This window comes from Lates calcarifer, linkage group LG6, assembly GCF_001640805.2.
Source record: "Lates calcarifer isolate ASB-BC8 linkage group LG6, TLL_Latcal_v3, whole genome shotgun sequence".
NCBI lineage: Eukaryota > Metazoa > Chordata > Actinopteri > Centropomidae > Lates > Lates calcarifer.
The window spans coordinates 20101901-20122767 of NC_066838.1; the positions used below are offsets into that span (position 1 = coordinate 20101901).

The 20867-nt window shown below is 38.4% G+C and overlaps 3 protein-coding genes and 1 long non-coding RNA gene across 4 annotated transcripts in view; 2 read left to right on the top strand and 2 right to left on the bottom strand.

Moving 5' to 3' along the window:
- The first annotated feature begins 354 nt into the window (after positions 1–354).
- On the top strand, positions 355–7294 carry LOC108882102 (inflammation and lipid regulator with UBA-like and NBR1-like domains). Its single transcript, XM_018674393.2, has 5 exons — positions 355–609; positions 2413–2567; positions 2693–2890; positions 3814–4142; positions 5070–7294. The coding sequence occupies exons 1-5, from the start codon at positions 452–454 to the stop codon at positions 5103–5105; spliced, it is 876 nt and encodes a 291-aa protein (XP_018529909.1). The 5' UTR covers positions 355–451; the 3' UTR covers positions 5106–7294.
- Positions 7295–8924: 1630 nt separating this feature from the next.
- On the top strand, positions 8925–18437 carry LOC108882106 (SAM pointed domain-containing Ets transcription factor). Its single transcript, XM_018674397.2, has 6 exons — positions 8925–9406; positions 13143–13571; positions 14502–14699; positions 14815–14859; positions 15003–15140; positions 15711–18437. Exons 2-6 carry the CDS (start codon positions 13151–13153, stop codon positions 15887–15889), a joined length of 981 nt encoding a protein of 326 aa, XP_018529913.1. The 5' UTR covers positions 8925–9406; positions 13143–13150; the 3' UTR covers positions 15890–18437.
- On the bottom strand, positions 14610–15806 carry LOC108882110 (uncharacterized). Its single transcript, XR_001960737.2, has 3 exons — positions 15559–15806; positions 15062–15164; positions 14610–14696 (listed from the first exon to the last, which is right to left on the bottom strand). It is a non-coding gene; the product is annotated as an uncharacterized LOC108882110 (long non-coding RNA).
- The window catches only part of pacsin1a (protein kinase C and casein kinase substrate in neurons 1a), a 33820-nt gene continuing 30140 nt past the window's right edge, over positions 17188–20867 (bottom strand). Inside the window, 1 exon segment of the mRNA XM_051071332.1 lies at positions 17188–19669. Coding sequence (XP_050927289.1) covers positions 19560–19669 — 110 coding nt within the window. The 3' untranslated portion in view covers positions 17188–19559.

Sequence of the window (20867 nt, forward strand, 5' to 3'; positions counted from 1 at the left end):
TCAGAGGATTGTGAGGGCCATTCCAAAAGCTTCAGCTTGTGTTACTGTAATTCATTCATGGTATTTACTTTTTCACATTAAAAATGAACAAAACATGTGATTTACCAAGAGGTGGCCCAAATTAACATAGCTATATGTTACAATCATTAATGTTAATTTTCCACAAAATTTTATCGGTTATTTTGTATATTTAGTTAAACGCTTATATATTTTGATGGTATCTGAATTAGCTTAGTCTGACGGTTAATTACACATTATTATGACTGTAATATACACCTTGTATAAAGGTCACGGTTTTTTTCTCCCCCAGGACTGATGATCAAAGGTAGAGGCACAAGATGCAATCATGTGACATGCGCACTCGGCCCTGTTGTTGAGTTTGTTATGACAAGTCGAGGCCTCGGACTAAATTAGGAGCGAAGCCCCGCGTCTCTGTCCGGGCGATTCTGCGATGGAGGGCATGGACCTGGACCTGGACCAGGAGCTCATGCAGAAATTCAGCTGCATGGGCACAACGGACAAAGATATCCTAATATCGGAATTTCAGAGGTTGCTTGGTTTTCAGCTAAACCCCGCCGGATGCGCCTTCTTTCTGGACATGACCAACTGGTGAGCTCGGGGACTTGCCTGGCCTGCTGTGTGGTTAATGTTAGATAATAGATACTGTACCGTGGCTAGCTTTCTACGCGGTGGCCACAAGGTCAATTCGTCAAAAGAAAAGAAAAGAAAAGAAAACGATCGGAAGTGTTATCCCTCATTGCGACTCAGTGATTTACGTTAGCTATGTAAACATGGGGACAGTGACAGCTAACGACGTTGTAGTAACGTAACTAGCTGAGTCAGTGTGTCTCCGACTTTTGATTGCCAGTGCGGGATACAGTGGGAAGTAGCTTAGCGGTATTTATAATATAAATAGTCAACATACAAGTTCATGTCGAAGCCGCTTTGGTGTTTGAACGAAAATATAGGAAGGTATTTTTTATGTCAATGTTTTCATTGTTGTTCAGGCTGCTGACAAGAGTTGTGCGTTAGCTAGCTGGTCACCACCACTATCAAGCTAGTTACCGAGTTATTACGTCACTGAACTGGACAGATTATTAAAAGTTTTTAGATTATTTCTCACAGTCTTTGAAATAATCATATTTAATATAAGATACGGAAGGATCGTATTAAGCACTCGTCACTCGTTATCGAATGACAAAATGATCAAACTGTCTTGTCGCCCCTTGGCTGCCACCACTGCGAGGATAGCGACGGTTTATTACGTAATAACGTAACGTTTGCAGTCTAGTTCAAAACTTACTCTGTGGTTGTGCTAAACTGGCAAATGCCCACCTTTCTGTGGATAAACGAAATGTATTAAAGTGTATTTTTCACATACTGATAATACAGTTGACTTTTCCGGTGGCATATTTCGAAAATGAAACAATAAGCAGTGCAGGGAGGTAATTCTGAAATTCCCCTTCCTTTATCTGCGCATATGCAGTATTAAACATGCCAATGCAGGTCTATGTAAGATAACAGGCTAGGGTGTATGGGCAGTGCAGGCTGTAGTATAATCACGTGACGTCGTGTAATAGCTCTTCTGCAACGGGCTTTCTAAAAATAAAAACTACTGGTTTATGGATGACCAGCCTGTCACAGGAAGCACCCAGTCTGTGTCTGTTGGTCTGCATACATCTTAGTTGTTGCCCACAATATATGCATTCTAAGTGATCACTAGAATGCCACAAAATGCTCCCATGAATGACAAATAATAGTAGTACTAGTAATGATAATCTTGATTCTGAGAGAATAATTTTCTTTTTTTCAAGGATCCAGATTCACTCTTAGGTCCTTACTAGTAGACTTCTTTTTAATTGACCTTGTAAAGGCATGTAGTCTCTGTGGTTTCCACAGTTCATATTATTTAATAAAAACTGTAATAACTACAGCTTCCGTGATGCTTCTTTGACAGCATGCCAGTACCTAAGTAAGACTTTGTGAAATTATTGATTGATTGTGCTTGTCTTATGTGATTGTAAATATCTTTGTGTTTTGGACTGTTGGCTGGAGAAAACTAAACTAGCTGTTTGGAGACATAAGCTGATTGTGACAGGCTTTTTTTTTTTTTTTTTTTTTGCTACTTATGACTTTTTATAGACTAAAGATTAATAGATTTATCAACAAAACAATCAGCAGGTTAAATTGATAATAAAGATCACATTCAGCTACAAACCTAGATATGTTGTTATTTAAAAACAAAATAAGTGTGGTTGTTTTCTTGATAGAAATGTTGAAATACATGTCCACACATGTGGAACAAAGCCAGGAAAGGGGGATTTTGACTCTCTATGAATTGAATATCCAGTTATACTCCAGTTTAGATCTGTACTGACCACCTGTGCTGATTTCTGCCTTCTGTTGTCCCAGGAATTTACAGGCAGCCATCGGAGCTTACTATGACTTTGAGAGTCCCAACATCAGCGCACCGTGCATGTCGTTTGTGAAGGATGTGACAATTGGTGAGGGTGAATCAGTTCCACCCGACACACCTTTCACAAAGACCTGGAGGATACAGAATACGGGTAAGTCTGCTGGAATAATAATAATTATTATTGAGCACAGAGTTTCTTCAAAACTTTGTAAATGTAAAATAATTGCACTCACGTGTCATGCTGAGTTCAGCATAGTTGCCTATGTGTCTCCCCAGGTGCAGAGTCATGGCCTCCTGGGGTCTGTCTGAAGTATGTTGGAGGAGATCAGTTTGGTCATGTAAACATGGTCATGGTGCGGTCTCTAGGCCCCCAGGAGATGGCTGATGTGAGCATACAGATGCAGAGCCCTGTGTCTCCTGGCATGTATCAGGGCCAGTGGAGAATGTGCACGGCTACAGGACTTTACTATGGAGGTAAAATATGAATTGTTCCTTTTCAATAGATTCCACATGTTGAAGAGTAGACAAATGATTTGCCAATGAATCAGTTAGTTAATGGACAGACAATAATAATAGGTTTTGGACTTTTGGGCAGATGAATCAAGCACCTTCATCTTTTTCTTTTTTTAAAATTAACACTTAACAGCTAAAATTGAGCTTCTGTTGCTGTGTGTACATGGTATGTTTAAGCACCAGAATGCCACAGGTTTGTAAAGTAGCATTAACATTACCCAGACAGAGCAGTCCTATGAACATTAAAAGCTATCGTCCCAAAGATTGAGCTGCCAGGCATACTGTAGCCATCTTTTTACTTTACAATTGACATGCAAATAGGTAACGGTCATTACTGAAGATAAAGTGCCAGATCATTTTGTATGCATTTACTGCAGTGAAAACTGTCAAAAAAACAAATAGCCATTCTATTAGCACACACAAATTAAATTGAGAGCCATTCATTTCACTGATTAATGTGATTAATGTCGTCCTGCAAGCTCAACGTGTATGATGGATCCTAACAGGAAGTCCCTAAAGACTTGCCCACCTACAAATTAAGTAGCAGAGGGATAAATTATACTTAGCTTTAATATTTCATTTAGGTGTTCATAGCGATAATTCCTCACCTAACACTAATAGTGTCCCAATGGCTTTAAGAGAGAGAAAAGAACTACAGACCTGGAGCTCTAGCATGTCTATGAGAATATCCTTGATGTGTGATCCAGTTTCATTTTACGTGATCTAAATGTTTTTTCATTGAAATTTTATGATTTATAGTTTCTGATCCATGTGCTGGTTAACACAGCGTGATTTTGTACCTGTTGTAATTACATGCCTGTCTTTCCGTATAATAGCGACAGTGGCTTTGTATATTATAACACAATGTTCGTCTGTCTTGACAGATGTAATTTGGGTGATCCTGAGTGTTGAAGTAGGAGGCCTCCTCGGCGTCACACAGCAGCTTTCTTCCTTCCAAGCTGAGTTCAACACCCAGCCTCACCGTAACCTGGAAGGAGACTACAATCCCTTTGCCTCACCAGGGAAAAGCAAGTGCCCCAACAGCAGCAACAACAACAGCCTCCATGATGACAGTGGTCACAGAGTCGCAGAGGAACATTGGCAGGGAAGCCCTAACCAGCTACAGCAAGATCAGAATGGACTTTCACACAACTCTGTGGATATAGTAGCTAACAGTCTACAAAGCAATCTATCAGTAGTCTCTTATAACCAGGTAAGGAATATCATGGGGAACAGAGATTCTGCATACAAGTGAATTAGGGTTGAGAATCTTTTCTTTCTCTATTTTCTTTCAAATCTCCATGATGAAAATTACAGAATAATCTGAAAGGAATTTAAACATTTGTTACATCTGATTTTTTAAGAGAAAAAGATTACAATCAAATTTAAAATCAACTAAAGGCGACCATGAATGTCTGCACCCATTTCATGGCAATCCATCCACCAGTTATTTAGATATTTCAGTCTGGGCTAAAGTAGTGGACCAATGAACTGACACTGCATCTGTATAAAAACTCCTAAAATGTACAAATATAGTTGAGACCAGCTTTAATATAGCAACTAAGTTAGCATTCTGAGATAATTCCAACATGTATATATACTCTGGGTGCCTGTAGTTGCTCAGGGACAAATACCTTACAGATGTTGGGCAACTTTTGTTATGAAACAACTGCAGTCATCTCTCAGAATAATATGGTCCAAATCTATATGTCTGTAATCTAATAGGTTTTTGTTTTCTGGTTTTAAAGTAAAAGATAAGATGAAAAATATTTTTTTGTTTCATTATACAACTAGTTCAACAACTATCAATTATTTTTGGCAATGAGTAATCTACAGATTATTTTCTTAATCAATTGTATGGTCAACTTAGGCTCAGAAAATAGTATAAAATGCCTTGCAGTTTTCTAAAGCCCAATGTGACATCTTGAATTTGTTGCTTTATTTGACCAACAGAGTGAAACCTTAAAATAATCAGATTTGCTCTCATGTAAACAAGGGAGTGTTTGGTATTTTTGAAAAACCGCTTAAATGATTAATTAATTATTGAGATAATTGCAAATTAATCTTCTGTCTATCAACTACAGCCAACATCTTACATCCCAACTGTCTGTTTTTTAAAAATAATTTCCCTTCCTTACAGGGTATACAGGAGTCCTATCCTTTTGGGCACTCCTAAATCATGGGACTTGACACAGTGAAGCAGCACTAAACCGTACCTCTGGAGTCTGTCACACCAAGAAGAGAGAGAAGAGGCTTTATCTGTAGCTGGTGGAAAGTGTGAAGATTCAAAAACACTTTATGCAAAGTCCAGCTACACTTAGAGAAACCAGAGGCCAACGCTCCTGACGTGCAGCTCAACTAACATCCCACATCCACTGTATGCACGTGTGAATGCTAAGTTAAAAATGAGTGCTATGGGTCTTTTTGAGTGATAATTTTTTTCTGATTTTTTTTTTTTTTTTTTTTTTTTAGTTGTCAGAGTGCAAATGAAACAGTGATGACAGGAGTGTGTATTTGTGAAATTTGTGTATATGTGTGTGCATTGTGCAACCTGAAAGAGAGACTTCGGAGGAAAAGCCATTAATGTTGCCAACTGATTCTCCAGTTTCTGGTCTGACTCTTAATATATTGATTGGGCCTCTGAACCAGTTCCCTTTAACTAAATCTAATAATATGGGTATCTCTGAAACTAAGCATCAAATATTGTAATTTCTTTTTCATCTTAATGGTTTAGCATAAGACGTTTAAAGAGATCAGGAGCATTGATTCCTCAAGAAATATATCTGAAGCTCATTTAAAGGCCAATTAGTTTTTACCAGTGTTTTTCAACATGGCTTGTGCATTATGGGAAATAATTTCTATGCTATTATTGTGGCTGCAAATTCAGATGCAATGCAGTTTTCCTCCAGTGGAGGGAGTCGGGCCATTACTCTTAACAAGAAGAAAACAAGTTCTGAGAAACAGAAATCTTATTTATAGTATGGCTCCTATAATTTGGTAAAGTTTAGTCTAGATTCTTGTACAGGAACCTTTTTTCTAAAGCTATTATTTAGAGCCAACAATTTTATGACATTTCCTGTAGTCAAACAGGACATTTCTGTAGCTACTCACTGTAAATGGAAGTAAGCCAGTTTTATGAAACTGAATCTGATTTGGCATGAAAGCTCAAAGAGTCCTGTGAGACAGTGAAGGTATCCTCTCATACATTAATTAGATTAATAAAAATACATACCTATGAAATATTAGAAGACTATTAGCAGAAATATTCATTATTGGTAATAATACAGTATTAGAGATTTCCCCAGTGATTGTCTTGAGCTTAGCTTTAGTTTAGTTTCATGTGCTTGAATTAAAATTAAAAACAAAATAACAGGATTAATGTACATTATGCACCAAGACACTGAATTCAAGCCATATGAACAGTGGTAAGACATAACTTCACATAAGTAAAAAGTAAATAATTTTGTCACTCTGAATTCTCATTTTAAAGCTGTTCTGGATTTGCTTTTGTCACATTACGTCGAATGTATCCGAAGAATGTAGTCGAGCATAACATTTTTGGAAAGGTAATAATTTACCCAAAGATTTTACATTGTTTAATTGCAATGAACTGGCAGTTTAGTTAGTGCGACCATTGTTGTGCATTTTCCTGTCTCTTGTTAAAATTATGCTTAGGATGTTCCACGTCCAAGTCTACAGATGTTCTTTAATGAGTGTTTTAAACACACTGGAAGTTTTTATTCAGTTTTATCATTTCAGATGCAAACTTAATCACACCGGTAAAATTAAACACAAATGACAGTAGCATGTTTTCCCTAAGAATTGCTACTGCATCATTTACTTGCACTAACAGGCTGATCTATGCACCGAGTAACATGTCCTCCATGGTAAGGCCTGTGCATACTTTCCTCCCCCACAAGCACAGTTAAGTCCTGAAGGGTTTAATCATCTCTGTGATTTTATCTGTTATCCAAAGCCAGTGTGTTAGACCACCTTAACTGTAAGCCCCAGGGTTACTGAGCTTTGACAACATGACAATACCAGCTGATACCACAACATGTTGCAAGAATCTTGGGGCTCTTTGCTGTTTCACAGAATGCTATGTGTATCTCCTGTGCAAAATGTTAATGATAATTGTCTATCCCTATTGTCAGTGTCAAGTCATCGAGTGTTGAGTGCATTTTGTTCTTAGTGTAATGTCTCTAAAGTTTCCACCAGCCAGATTGCAGAATGAATCAGTTGGCATTAAGACTCATACAACAGCACATTTATGAGAGTGAGGAAGTGCAAACAGATGAAAGCTTTTTTCCCCGTATGTATGTTTGATGAATGTTTGTATGATTAAATTATCACTTAAAACTGAAATCTTGGACTTTGGGTCATGTTTGTGCAGCAGTTCACAGTTTCCCACACTGAAATTTGAATAAATCTCAAGTCATGATTTTATACAGATTTTAACATCAACCTTATATTTTAACAGTTTGTTCTCTTCACTTCACATTGTTTTTATACTTTATTAGTGACTAGGACATCACATTTAGTCTAACCTCAGACATTAAAAAAAATGTCTTGTTATTTTTAAATCCATCAAGTTTCCATCTATTTGCATTTATGGCACTAGTTTCAGCAAATGTGCTAGAGCACTGTTGAGAATCTGTTTTTACATTTACTGTAACAGGGACTCAATCAGTTTAAACAAATTATACTATGTATACTATACTGGAGCTTGGTCACTTTTCTACGCAATTACGGAGCCCTTTTAGAGCTGCAGAAATGTTTAAATTAACACAAAAAGCATAAAACTAGACTACATTAATGTGCTTGGGGGCTCTGCCTGCCCTTGCTCATCAAGTTTTACAAACAGATAAGAAACAAGGTTTACAAATAGTGAAAACAAATGATGAAAGTAATGAAAGCAGTTTTAATAAGGGATTAATGTGACAAAAATTGTAACCTGAGCTTAAAGAGACAGACCATGACCAGTGAATGTAAAGCTAGCTCATCTGACAAGGTTTTTCTTTCTCTTTTTTTACACTTCAAGGAGGTTGCATGTTAGCCTGAAGGATTACTGGTCAAATGCTGCATGCAGCTCCTCAAAGGAGCCCCATAGTAGTCCCATTTTTTTAGGGGCTATTGTGTCTGTCAACGACTCTGCCCAGCAGCAGTCTGCAAAACCAAACTGCCTGAGGGAGCAACACTTGTCATTTGCTATGAATGAATGATACATGTAAGTGTGTCACACAGGACAAAAGAAATATAAAGGTAGCACAGTAAGTGTAAGATTAGCTGATGAATGACTCACTACAGAGGTCCAAAAGCTTAAAGGAGCTGATGTAGTTGTGTTTCAGGCAGTAGCTTGACTCTGTGGCTCCTTTTTAACTCTCTCAATCCAAGCTTAAAAAGTACAGATTTTTGAGCAGCTTCACTTTTTAGAGCTGCAATTTTACATGTTTTAATCTTTAAAGATGATTTATATGGGTGGATACGCAGGCAGCAGCTCTTTAGAATATTTCAACACAACCACACAAACATCACTGTTTAGTTTAAGCAAACATTTACACACTCTCGCTTTCTCTCTCCCTCTCAACTCTGGTACTCACTGTATACCAGTTGTTCAACTTTTCCAGTAATAGTTTTCCACTTTTGAAAACTGCTCTAACCATTATTTTCCCTTGAGTGATTTGTGGATATTTCACAGATGACCCATGCCCTAGATCCCATGTGTCGTCACGTAGCCAGCCTTTCTCGCAGCTTACGATTTCAAGCTGAAATCAAACCAACAAAATACACACTGACCACACGGTGAGATATTTAGATAGACAGTCTCTATATGTGGCCTCCCATATCAAGTATCTCTGTCCTATTGAGGTAGTCCCCAAAAGACTGAGAGGTGACTGACTGGTAAAGATGTTTGAGACCATTTTCACACTATGAAAATTCACTGTTATCTCAACTCCCACACAGATTGGTGAACTTTGACACTATTACCTTAGTGGATTAGATAAAATGCTCTGGCTTAGGTTGTATTGTGTTTTAAGTTCACAAAATTGGAATTATCCATTAAAAGTCTCTGGGTGCTCTGAGAGCTACTCCCCAGGCTTGTTTACTTAGGGAACTCTCCATGAGAATACTGCCCCAAGTCATTATTAGGCAGGTACTTAGAACAACCTCGCTCACTGAGACACACCCTTTCAGAACTGATACGTGAAGGCACTCTCTCCCAAATACATCCAGCACTTGCGAGGAGTCAAACAAGGTGAAGTGATCCAGCTTGGAGACAGAAAAAAAACGAAAAACCCTACACACAGCGCATCCTCACCTGAGGGCAAAGCAGTCACAGCCTCCAGAGGAGCTGGACATTAGTCCACACTTACACTGAGAAAAAGGACCAGTGCAGGAGAAGAGCCAAGTGTGAGCTGAGAAGACACCTCAGTACTGGAGAGACTACTAAATCCACTTTTTTCAAACATTGACAAGGTAAGTGTACTGCCGTTCTATTGGACTTAGGGTTAGGGTTTTGTAGAAGTTTCTTTCCCCAGGCTGTGCGACAACCAAATTCATCCTCCATGCTTTTTATTCATTCATTTATATGACTTATTTTTTGTGAGTATCATACAGACTACATCTGTAAATTCGTCATCCAAATTTGTGTTGTGTAATTATAGTTAAATTGAATCTTTAATCTTGTAAGACTGTAAGGCTCAAAATACTGTTGCTACTATAGTACTATTATTACTGTCAATGCTACTAACACTGTTACCACCTCTGATACCAGTAGTGGAGGAAGTATTCCTTTTGTAAATCGTCATTTGGACAGATATATCTCAACTGAAAATGGATCATGTCTGGGCTCATTTTAAACTCAAGTTAAAACAGTTTTTAAAGAAGCAACTGGCATGTGATGCTTGCTGTTGAGTTCTATGATAATTTTATTGTGTCATTGTGAACAGCTTGTGTTTTGATCCGAATGTCATTCATTGTTGAGTTTTGTATCTTTTGAGAGCTGACTTAGGGCCAGCCTTTGCACATTAGCATAGGCTATTAACGCTGTCACATGTGGCACTGGCTCAAGCTGTGCAACTGTACCAATACAAGTAAATATTAAAATAAATATCTTTTTCAATAATGACATTTAAGAAAGACATAGGTGTAAATAATAAATTAATGATGCTGAATTCAGTTTACCTGCCTCATTTTCAGGCTGCTGGTTTGGTGCGTGCTGCCTGTCACTGTCAGGGCTCAGTATGAGCGGAGCCATCATTAGTGTTATTAGTGACACCTGAGCTTTTCCCGCTATAAGTCAGAGAATCTGCTGTGAAAAAGACAAATACAAGTCACGCATCCATAGTTTTATTGAAGTAAATGTACATTATCAGAAAAAGGTTAATAAAAAAAATAATGAATAAAGTACTAATTATGCAGAATGGCACCACTCAGGCTGTTATATCATTATATAATGTTATAATAGAGCAGTTTGATGTTGTTGGTCCTGGTTTAGGGTATTTTAGACCTCTAGGCTCATACTTATGAGATGATTACATTTTTTTTTTTTATCATCTATTCATTATTATAATTTGTTTTTTGCAAAATCTTAATCTGCAAAGTAAGTAGTAACTAAAGTAACTGCCAACTAATGGAACTCATAACAAATACTTGAGTAAAGTGAACCTGTATTGTAAATACCATAAGCAGATATTTGACTGTGCTTACAGTTACTTTGCACTACTATGCTGTTAGTACTATCACAAAGAATACTATTACTATACAGCCACCAACACTACTACTACTATCACTTCTGACAGTGGTCCTGCTTGTGCTCTGATAATGATTATAATAATGATTTTGCTCTCTTTAGACTCTCAGATCTAGACTACTGAAAGCATTAAATATTATTTAAAGTGATGTATTTCAACAAGAACTGACTATAAAACAGACCTTATTCTGGTTGTTTTATTCTATGGTAATTTCAGCTGGATACATAGGAATTTGACCAAGTGTCCTATCAAGACAACAGTGAAGAAGCTGGTGAAGCTAATTTTATTATAATTTTTTTGGATGATTAAGAAAAAGGCTAAATTGAACATTAGTGACTTTATTTTGTTTCTCTCCCGCTCTCTCTCACTATTAATATCCCCTGCAAACTGAAACAAACACACATACACAGCACACAGGCTTATTCAGACAGATCCACATGGACAGAAACAGACATACAAATTTTGCAGAGTAGACACAGGGTGGCTCACAAAGGTGTGTTATTAAGCACCTGCTCCTTTGTCCAAAGAACAGTGGAATGCAAGGAGCAGTGAATGACCAGAGCTTTTCATATCAATTGAATACCTCTCATATCAGTTTGGCTGCAATCAAACGACCTGTTAATAATATAAGTCTGCAAATAATAGGCTTGATTTCATGAGCATGTTGCTTTCATTTGAGGAGCACATAATATACACACACGCACACACATACACACACACCACACACATACAAAAAAAAGTTTGTTTGTGAGAGAAAGTATAACCTGGACAAGCAGGTTTTTGTTGCCACTGAACATGCAAACTGCTAATGCCTGTAGGCGAGGAAAAAACAGCAGAGACATGGACCATGTGTCCAAACATTCAGTCAAAAAAGTGTCTTCTTTCAGAATTTCCATCTATTTTAAATCCATTCTATTCTATTTTAAATAATGTACTGTATAATATATATTGCCACATCATACACTAAACTGTATATAGGTGTGCAGTAATTACAACTCTTAAGATGATGACCATTTGTGGTAAATTTAAAAAGTAAGCAGCTGGCAATAAATAGCAACAATGCCATTACTATCATCTTCTTTTCTACTGCAAGCATACTTCATTTTATCAGCTACTGGTTATTTATAGGTCTGTTGTGTTATCTAAATAGATTTTATCTTTTGTACTGGAATCCTGTAGCAGTCTAGCCTTTGGGGGTTGCCTTGTTTCTTATCAAACTGCATCGCACCATGTTTTGAAAATGTTTCGGATTGAGGACAGGTCACCTGATCAGTCTATTTGTCTCTGCCTTTTGCCTTGTACTTCTTAATCAGTGTTTACCAAAAGGTAGCCTGTGAATAATATTCAGTACAATGTGTTTAGTGTGAATAGTGTGATACCATGCAATGTTTCACTCTTTGAATCAAATTCATTGTCCATTGCAAGACAATGGAACTTTGCCTCTGACAAGGCTCACATGTAGTAAATTCATACACATAGTTTCTAGATAGTGTACTGTTTGTCACTTCTATTTAACTCTATTTAACTACTCTCTGGGAAGTAGTGGACTGAAAACAAATAAAGAAATACAAGTATTTTATTTTAATCACTGAAACAGACTGTGTTCAGTTTTGAAACACGTGTATAAAACACAATTCTGTCACATGAAACACTGGCATCTAACACCACTCCCAGCCTGCTGAGCTGTTCTCTTACTCATGCTATGATGAATACGTTCCAGCTACTTACCCTTTATCCACATATTATTTGTGTCCCACCCTTTATGCTGTATTCTATCAAGTTTTCTTTTGCAATTAATTTGTGATCCATCTTAACAACTTGATGTAATCTATGTGACTTAAGGCAGCGGGTGTTACATTGTGATAACAGCCAAACAACTCTTTCACTTGAAAAACCGACAAACACATCCATTTTTACTTACAGTTGCATTTACAAACAAGGCTTTGTCCTTCCTTTCTATATCTGTATTTATGATCTAGAAGGTGGAGTAGACTGGATTCTGATATTATGGAATTATCTTGATAGTATTGAAAGGAACAGGCTGAACCTGTTTGACCTGAATATTTCCAAGCATGTCGATTCATGAGAGAATCTGAAAATTAATTCTTATAGATACTGGTTTGAAAACAGACTGGGCTTTTGAGTGACATAAAAACACACAGAAAGACAAACAATGGCTTCAGTGAATTTAACCGTCACATAGGCTCCACTTGGCTAAGGTGGAATAACTGTTTCCTTATTTTCAAAGTCCCAGCAAAGTAAATATCACAGAACAAATGTCAAGTTTACTTTAGAATGGCTACTGTTTAAATATTGGGCATTTGGGTATGGTTTCAGTGCAGCATCAATGCCACTCTGTCTGACAAGACAATGTCACTGTTCAAAATGCCATGCAGGGGTGTAAACCTGTCATCACACCAGTGGCAACATTTCATGAAAACAGTGCTTTCTTCTTCCAGCGCTGAGCATGGGGAGTCCAGGTTGTGAACACATGGGCTGCACCGCACACTCGCCTCTCTACATCAGTCACCCCCACGCTGAACCCCAGTTGGCCTGGCTGGACGAGGGGGAGGACGTCAAACCGCCTCGCAGTTTGCTGGGGCTCCCCGAGCCAAGTTGGTCGGGGGTCTACCTCCCCTACTATGACCGATTGGTCATGGAGGAGAAACCCTGGGTGCTGAGGATGACAGAGACACCAGCTCCCACCGCTCCTCCTCCCTCCAGGAGTCCAGAGCTGAGCCCACCTGCACCAAGTCAAGCCCAGGATTCCCCCCCTGAGGTGGAGGGTCAGGTGGAGGAGCGCTGCCTGGAGCAAGTCCAGACCATGGTGGTGGGAGAGGTGCTGAAAGATGTCGACACAGCCTGCAAGCTGCTCAACATTGCACCGGGTAAAACACAGACAGACATTTAAATAGAAAAACTGCTGTAGAAAGTGTTGGCAGAAGTTGAGGTCTAATAAAATAAAGCTTCATCTGTTTGTGTACTATGACATCAACAACTACGGTGACATAACTGACACCTGGTGATCATCTGAAGCCCTGCCCACCTTGTGCAAACTCTTCTGTTGACACAAGGTCATCTTCACTTCTGATGAACTGAGTCTTTATCTAGATCGCACACTGCGTGCCTGATTATTTGCTTTTGTAACAGCAGTCTTATCAAACTCAGAAATTAGGAGACACACATTTATAGCACGATACATGTTGTACTACAGTCACTATTTAAAAGGGTACTCCAGCCCCAGTATTGCACTTCCATAAAGTTGGGTTGATTTGCAAGACTCTGATTAAAAACAACTGCTGCTGCTCTCTCTCTCTCCTCTCTCAACTTTGAATGGTGTGTTTACAAACAGCAACTGACAAATCCTGGATATTATACCTTTAAGGTGTTTTCTCTGATTTGATAAAGCTCCTCTAGACATACAGAGGACATTACACTTAACCTTTTTCTTACTTTCAGTGACTGCTAATTTGACTTTAAAATGTAAAACCAGTTCTGCAACCCTCTGAATTGGCATTACATTGACTCTGTCTTTGTTTAGTGACTGTGACTGTTTAGTTACATTATCAGGTAAGTGACAGTTTAGTTTTCTTATATCAATTAACTGTGTGTAAAATAACAGCTTCATCAAACAAATGTTTGTTGCTGACCTGTTGAACTGTTGCCATGTTTTTTATTGGTGAAAATAAAACATTTGTTAAATCTAGTCATTATTTAAGTTCTAGTTGCTGACATATATTCAGCATCAGAAAATCAAAGCTGAACATATGGGGACCTGTGCAAAGGTAAATACCTGATCTCTGTGTTATCCTCTTTAGACCCTTTAGACTGGAACTGGGTGCACGTTCAGAAGTGGCTGCTCTGGACTGAGCACCTGTACAGGCTGCCACAGATCAGCACCTTTTTTCAGGAGCTGAACGGGAGGGATCTGTGCTCCATGACAGAAGCAGACTTCAGGCAACGCTCCTTGCAGTTTGGAGATGTGCTGTACGCTCATCTGGACATCTGGAGATCTGGTAAAAACAACAGAAACACTGGTAGATTAACATGCATCAACTCTACTGTAATTAGAGAGGGCTGCTTGTATAGCAAACAACTGCTGGATTAATTCTTTCTTGTTTGTTTATTTAGCTGCAGCAATGAAAGAGCGCTGCCCACCAGAGGACAGCAAATCTAGTAAGTTCTTGGTTACAATAGGTGCAGTTGTACAGTTTTCTGCGAGTATTACCGAGGTGCAATTATCACAAAGTAAAGTGAAAAAATGCATAGTTTGTTCAAAGATGTGTCATCCGGTTTCTGAAAAATTTCTCCTACGCCAGCAACTGATGATGATTCCTGGTCAGATGTGATAGGGGACTACCCCAGCCAGCCCATTCACCTGTGGCAGTTTCTTCGAGAGCTGCTCCTCAAGCCGCATAACTACAGCCGCTGCATCCGCTGGCTCAACAAAGAGAAAGGTAATGTGGTAGAGTCACAGGGAGCTGTAAGCAGAGAAAATGGATGACAGTTTGGCACACCAGTTGAACTGCTGCATACAACTTATTACAGGGACTCATATACTTCTGCTCTTTATGTTAAGCTAACTGTCTCCCGGCTTCATATTTAGCACCGTGGTATTGATATTTTCTTCTAACTGTTAGCAAGAAAACTAATGAGCGTATTCAGCAAAATATCAAACTATTTCTGTAAGCAATTTACATTACAGTAATTAAACTTTTGTCGTACAATTTCAATAACAAAATGGCATGACCTACACTTATCCTGTGAAATAGCTCAACAATAGCTCAACAAATTTCCTATTAGCCTCGGTAATTAGCATATGTTAGCATGCTAACGCGCTAAAAACAAGATGGGTGAACATGGTAAACATTTTACCTGCTTAGGTCAACATGTTAGAGTTGTCATGTTAACATACTGATGTTAGCATTTAGTTTGAGGCACCCCTGTGCCTAAGTACAACCTCACAGTGCATTAGCATGCCCCTTATTCACTTCAGCTGATTTCCAGAATTTTCTTTCTTTCCAAAGGAATTTTCAAAATAGAAGACTCAGCTCATGTGGCCAGGCTATGGGGCATCAGGAAGAACCGCCCAGCTATGAACTATGACAAACTGAGTCGCTCCATACGCCAGTACTACAAGAAGGGAATCATTCGAAAGCCTGATGTATCGCGCAGATTGGTCTACCAGTTTGTCAACCCTGTATGATGAAGAGGATCAGCCAATCAGATGAGAATGAGCTCAGGGTCAAAGATATGCTGGACATACAGTAGAGGTAACTGATGCTTATTTGTATATTGTATTGATGTTTCGTGTCAATTGTATAGACTGCCTACTGAGACATGCACTCCTGCCTATCATAATTTCACTCTATTTTATAATTCTTAAAAAGTGCATTTATTTTATTCGTCTTTGTTGTCTTTAGCACTCATGTATAAAATTACTCTTTGGTGTGATGTTTCTCAAAGGACATATTTTTTCTTCTGACTATAGAAACATTAAAGAAATAGGAAAAATGCCTTTTCGCTTTCTTGCAGAGATAAAAAGATCCATACTACTATCATGCCTACACAATACTGGAGGCAGCAGCCAGTTAGCTTAGCATAGAATAACGACTGGAAACGGGGAACCAGCTAGCGTGGCTCTATCGAAAAGTTTAAAAAAAACTGACTGAGCACCTTTAAAGCTCACTATTGAACATTTGTCTGTGTAATCCATGATAAACAAGATGTGTGGCTTTATGTACTAGTAGGCAAATATTATTTTTAGACAGAGTCAGGGTAGGGTTTCTCCTTTTACAGTCAATGTGCTTAGCTAAGCTAACTAGCTGGCTAACTCTTTGCAAGAAAGAGAATAAGTGTAGTTTCCAAAAATGTTGAACTATTCCTTTAAATTATATTTCACTCTCTCTTTTTTTTTTCAACAAAATGTGACACTTCCTATTATTCCCATGTGTCAAAAATATTTAGAAGTTGCAGAGCAATGCTGAAGTAAGTGAATATTTTTATTGTACCTGCCTGATAAATAGTCCTTATATTTTTTCCTTTGGGTTTATGTTCAACGTCTACAATAAAGAAATTAATTATTACCATGTCTTGTCCCTTTAAAAGCAATAACAAGACACACTACAATAAAACACACACATCACACGTGCAGTCCATACAAAAAACCCAACCAAAAAAAAAAAAACACACAGACACTAACTTTTTTTTTCAACAAACTTGTTTCCCTTTCATACCAATATCGCAATATTGACACCATCACAACAAATTTGATTTGGGTTTTTCATCACTATCGTCATTATTATCTGTGATCATAATCATCTTTATGCATATTTAAATGAACTTCTTGTTACATCAAGATGAACAGGCACTACACCAGTTAGGAGATAAAAGTACATCACTAACTATGAACATACATCTTCTAGACCGCTAATATAGGGTTTCCACAACATGAGCTGCTGTCCCCTGTGTGCATAAGGAAGAGATCATCAACATAAAAAAGCATTTACATGTACACCTTTTACTGCCTCAACATGGTTAGGTCTCATTTTCAACTCAACACAGTTGTACAGTTACAATAGAATATAATCTTTAAATTACATCATCATATACAAATCTGACAGCGTGGGATAACGTCACGCTTTTATGATACACTGACAATTCCATTGCAATGAAATTCATACGATATGGTACCTATTACTTTATATGTTTTCCATTGCTGTTATTTTAATGAAACACATTTACATGTATAACACTACATTTTGTCTTAATAGTCAATCACTTGCATTTTTTTTTTTACATTTTTTTTCTGTTACATTTACACAACTCATACACACTGGATGATGAAGATGTTTTCCCCCAAAATATTAACCTGGTAAGGTGGATTATGTGTTTGAACTTGCATGTATTGTGTGTTCTGTGTATTTAATGCTTGTGTAAATCTGTGTGTGTGTGTGTGTGTGTGTGTGTGTGTGTGTGTGTGTGTGTGTATGTGTGTGCATACGTGCATCGAGGATGTGGGACAGTTATTATGATAGGAGTCCTTTTTGCTATGCTGGACAGCTTTACTCTAAGACACAACTTGTGAGCTGGTGATGTGTTTCTCCTCATGTGTGAGACCCAAACCTGTCAAATCCTGTTCCAGACACAGAGCTAAACACATCTGACTGCTGTTGGTCCGGTGAAATTTTAAAACTTCAGGACAACTAAGTTATAAAAAGCCTCTCTCTCGTCTAATCTACGATTTAGGTGCAACTCGTAGCAAGACAATTCACTAATCAACATCTGATAAATGCCAATTCCTGCAATAGATTGAATTTCTATGGAGCGAGTTAAAGATTTAAAAACAATGTAATGCACCGTGTAAGCGTCGTCTTACATGCAGTGCAATACTGGTGACAAATGTTTTCCCTGTGTCATTGCGCAGTGTTTTGCAGACAAATGAAGTTTGGGTGGACTGGGAGGCAGCTACAAGTTGATCTTCACTGAAGCTGTTTCATGTGTGATATGTGAAGTTATTGCATGGAGAGAAAACAGATAGTTGATGGTACTGGGTCATTCTTTGGCTCAGCAGGGAAACGGGCCACATAACTAGTGCTTTTTGCTAGGTAGGGCTTTAACTGACAGCGGAGAACCATGTTTAGACAACATGCCCTCTTTCAAGCCCAAACACTAGTACATTCATGTCCTGTTAGAGAGGTTTCAATCTTCAGACAAGTAGCCTGTAGCACGGTTACGTATCAACATGCCTCCATTGGCCCCTCGTTCTGGAAGAAAAGTGCCCGGCACAGGCATTGTTTAAACCCTCCTCTCATACTGCAGTGGTACCCTCAAAAAGATGACTTGATCCAGCTTGGCTCAGAGGGAATGTATCGCTCATGTTTCTTGTTAGCAGTAGTGGATTAAAAGGAGACCTGAATTACTGAACCAAGAATGAAAGCTTCGGCAGAAAACTGTATATCCTTTCCATGGATTGCATGAAGGTGATATTGTCAGATGATTTGTGATGCTAAGAAAAAAAACAACCTCAATGTTAAAAACAAAACGAACAAAAATAAAATCAGTTCATCAACAAGCTTCTTCTCATGAAAACAGAAGGATGTGCATGTCCAGAAGCATGTAATGCTAGAAAGTGAGCTCTGCATTTGTAGTTGAAGTGTTGCATCAGGTTGTAGCCTACATGAGGCTGCAGGATTCAGGGAATGCAAGTTGTTGCATAGCTCATGCTGCTATGCAAGCTTAGAAACAGTTAAAAACACATAGCACTGCACACACCGGAAAAGAGGTTGGACCAAATCACAAAGAAAAAAAAAATAAACGAAAAAAAAAAAGAGAGGATACTGTCTGTGGTACTTTTAACACTACACAGCATTCCTGATGTAAGAATGACAACTGACCACACACAGCATTAAAAATGCTACACAAAAATGGCATCACACTGTATATACACAATGCAGGTTAGAGAAGCTCATCTTCGTCGAATGGGTATAACTGATTATATTATCTTCCCATTTTCACAAGAGAACAGACTGCAGTATACTGCAAGTTTAAATAAGCTGCATTATAAGTTAAATACAGCTACACAGAGAAGCAATGTGTTCCTGCACTGTTGTGATGTTATAGTTGAGTGTGTATATACTGGAATAACTGCTGCTCCTGTTTTTAAATGTGTTAAGTCCACCCACCCCAAATGCTGGATAAAATATATTATACTGATATATTGTCTTTTAGGTTACTAAGTTTTTATTTAGGCAAGACTGCTTGGCGCATCTGTTGGGCAAGGGATGTGTTGCTCTTAAGTCTCTGGCTATGTGCGGTGCAATTGGACGGGACAGTTCAAGCTGCCTCCAATGGCTTGTCCTTGTCCAGCAACGTGACTAGATTGGCTCGACGTAATTGGCCGGGTACAGTCCCTCTCGGCCGTTGTCCAAACGACCTCTACACCAGCCTTGCTCGTCTTCGTCCTCAGTCTTGGTCAGTTCGTCACCTGTGAAGTAGACACCGCTCCTTAATCAACACACAGTCTTGTGTGGAATAATGAGTGTAAGTCTAAATCTGAAAGGAAGATATATGAAAATACTGCTCCACATTTCTGCTGATTAATGCTCTCTAGACTTGTATTCAATGTGTACTGATGTAAAGTCTGTGTCTGTACTGTATCACAGCTAGTGTGTCAGAATTACTGGGGTCATGAGTCCGAGTGTCATCAAACAAAAGAAACATTTTTGGGAGGGTGCCTGTACAGTAAATATGAAAATACTGCCAGCAGCTGGTTAGTTTATCTTAGCATAAAGACTGGAAACAGCTAGCTTGCCTCTGTTCAAAGGTAAAAACTCCATCGACCTGCACCCGTAAAATGGTAACACTTTCCAAGAAATAGTCCGACACCTAAGCTCCAGGAAAACCACAATTTGTCATGTTCACGCTTTTCTTGTACAGATTAAACAAATGAGATATAATACCAGCAGCCGACCACCTGCTGGCTCTAGCTACACATTTAAATCACAGAGAAGAGAGTGTGTGTGAGAGAGTTATTGTTCTTCTCGTCTAACTCTTGGCAAGAAAGCAAATTTCCCAAAATGCTGAACTATACATCTCAATGAATATTTTAAATGGTCTAAATGCAGTTTCAGTCTTCTACACGCCGTTAGGAGATCAAACTATGGTGGTAAAACACTGAAAACCTTTCTTTTATGGTTCTTGATGGCTTAAAATTGTAGAATCTAAACTCCCCCAGTTGCTGAAATTCTCCAAAATAAACTCAGTGTCCTTAATGACAGTTGCAGCCCAGTGTTTGAACAGCCATGCATATTTCCAGTTTTTTTTTTTTCAGTTGTAAGTTTTTCCCACAGCTAATGAATTTTAGTCACTTAAATTTCATTCAGCTGCGCCAACCCCATTTCACTCTATAACAAAGGTGGAGTAAATGAAAAGTATGTTGACCACTAGTAATGCTATGGAACACTGTTTTAATATGTGGGTCCCTGTTTTGTTTATTTGTGTGCATGTGCATGAAGACACATGTGAACACCCGCACAGCACAGTTCCTGCCAATTGCCTCAGATCATTCCACTGATCTACAGGTGGCAGTGAAAAGAACGGCTGCAAAATGCAGGGAAGAAGAAGAGGACTGCTAGCAAGTAAACACAAACCAAAAAAATAACTAAATAAAACCTACTTTGCAA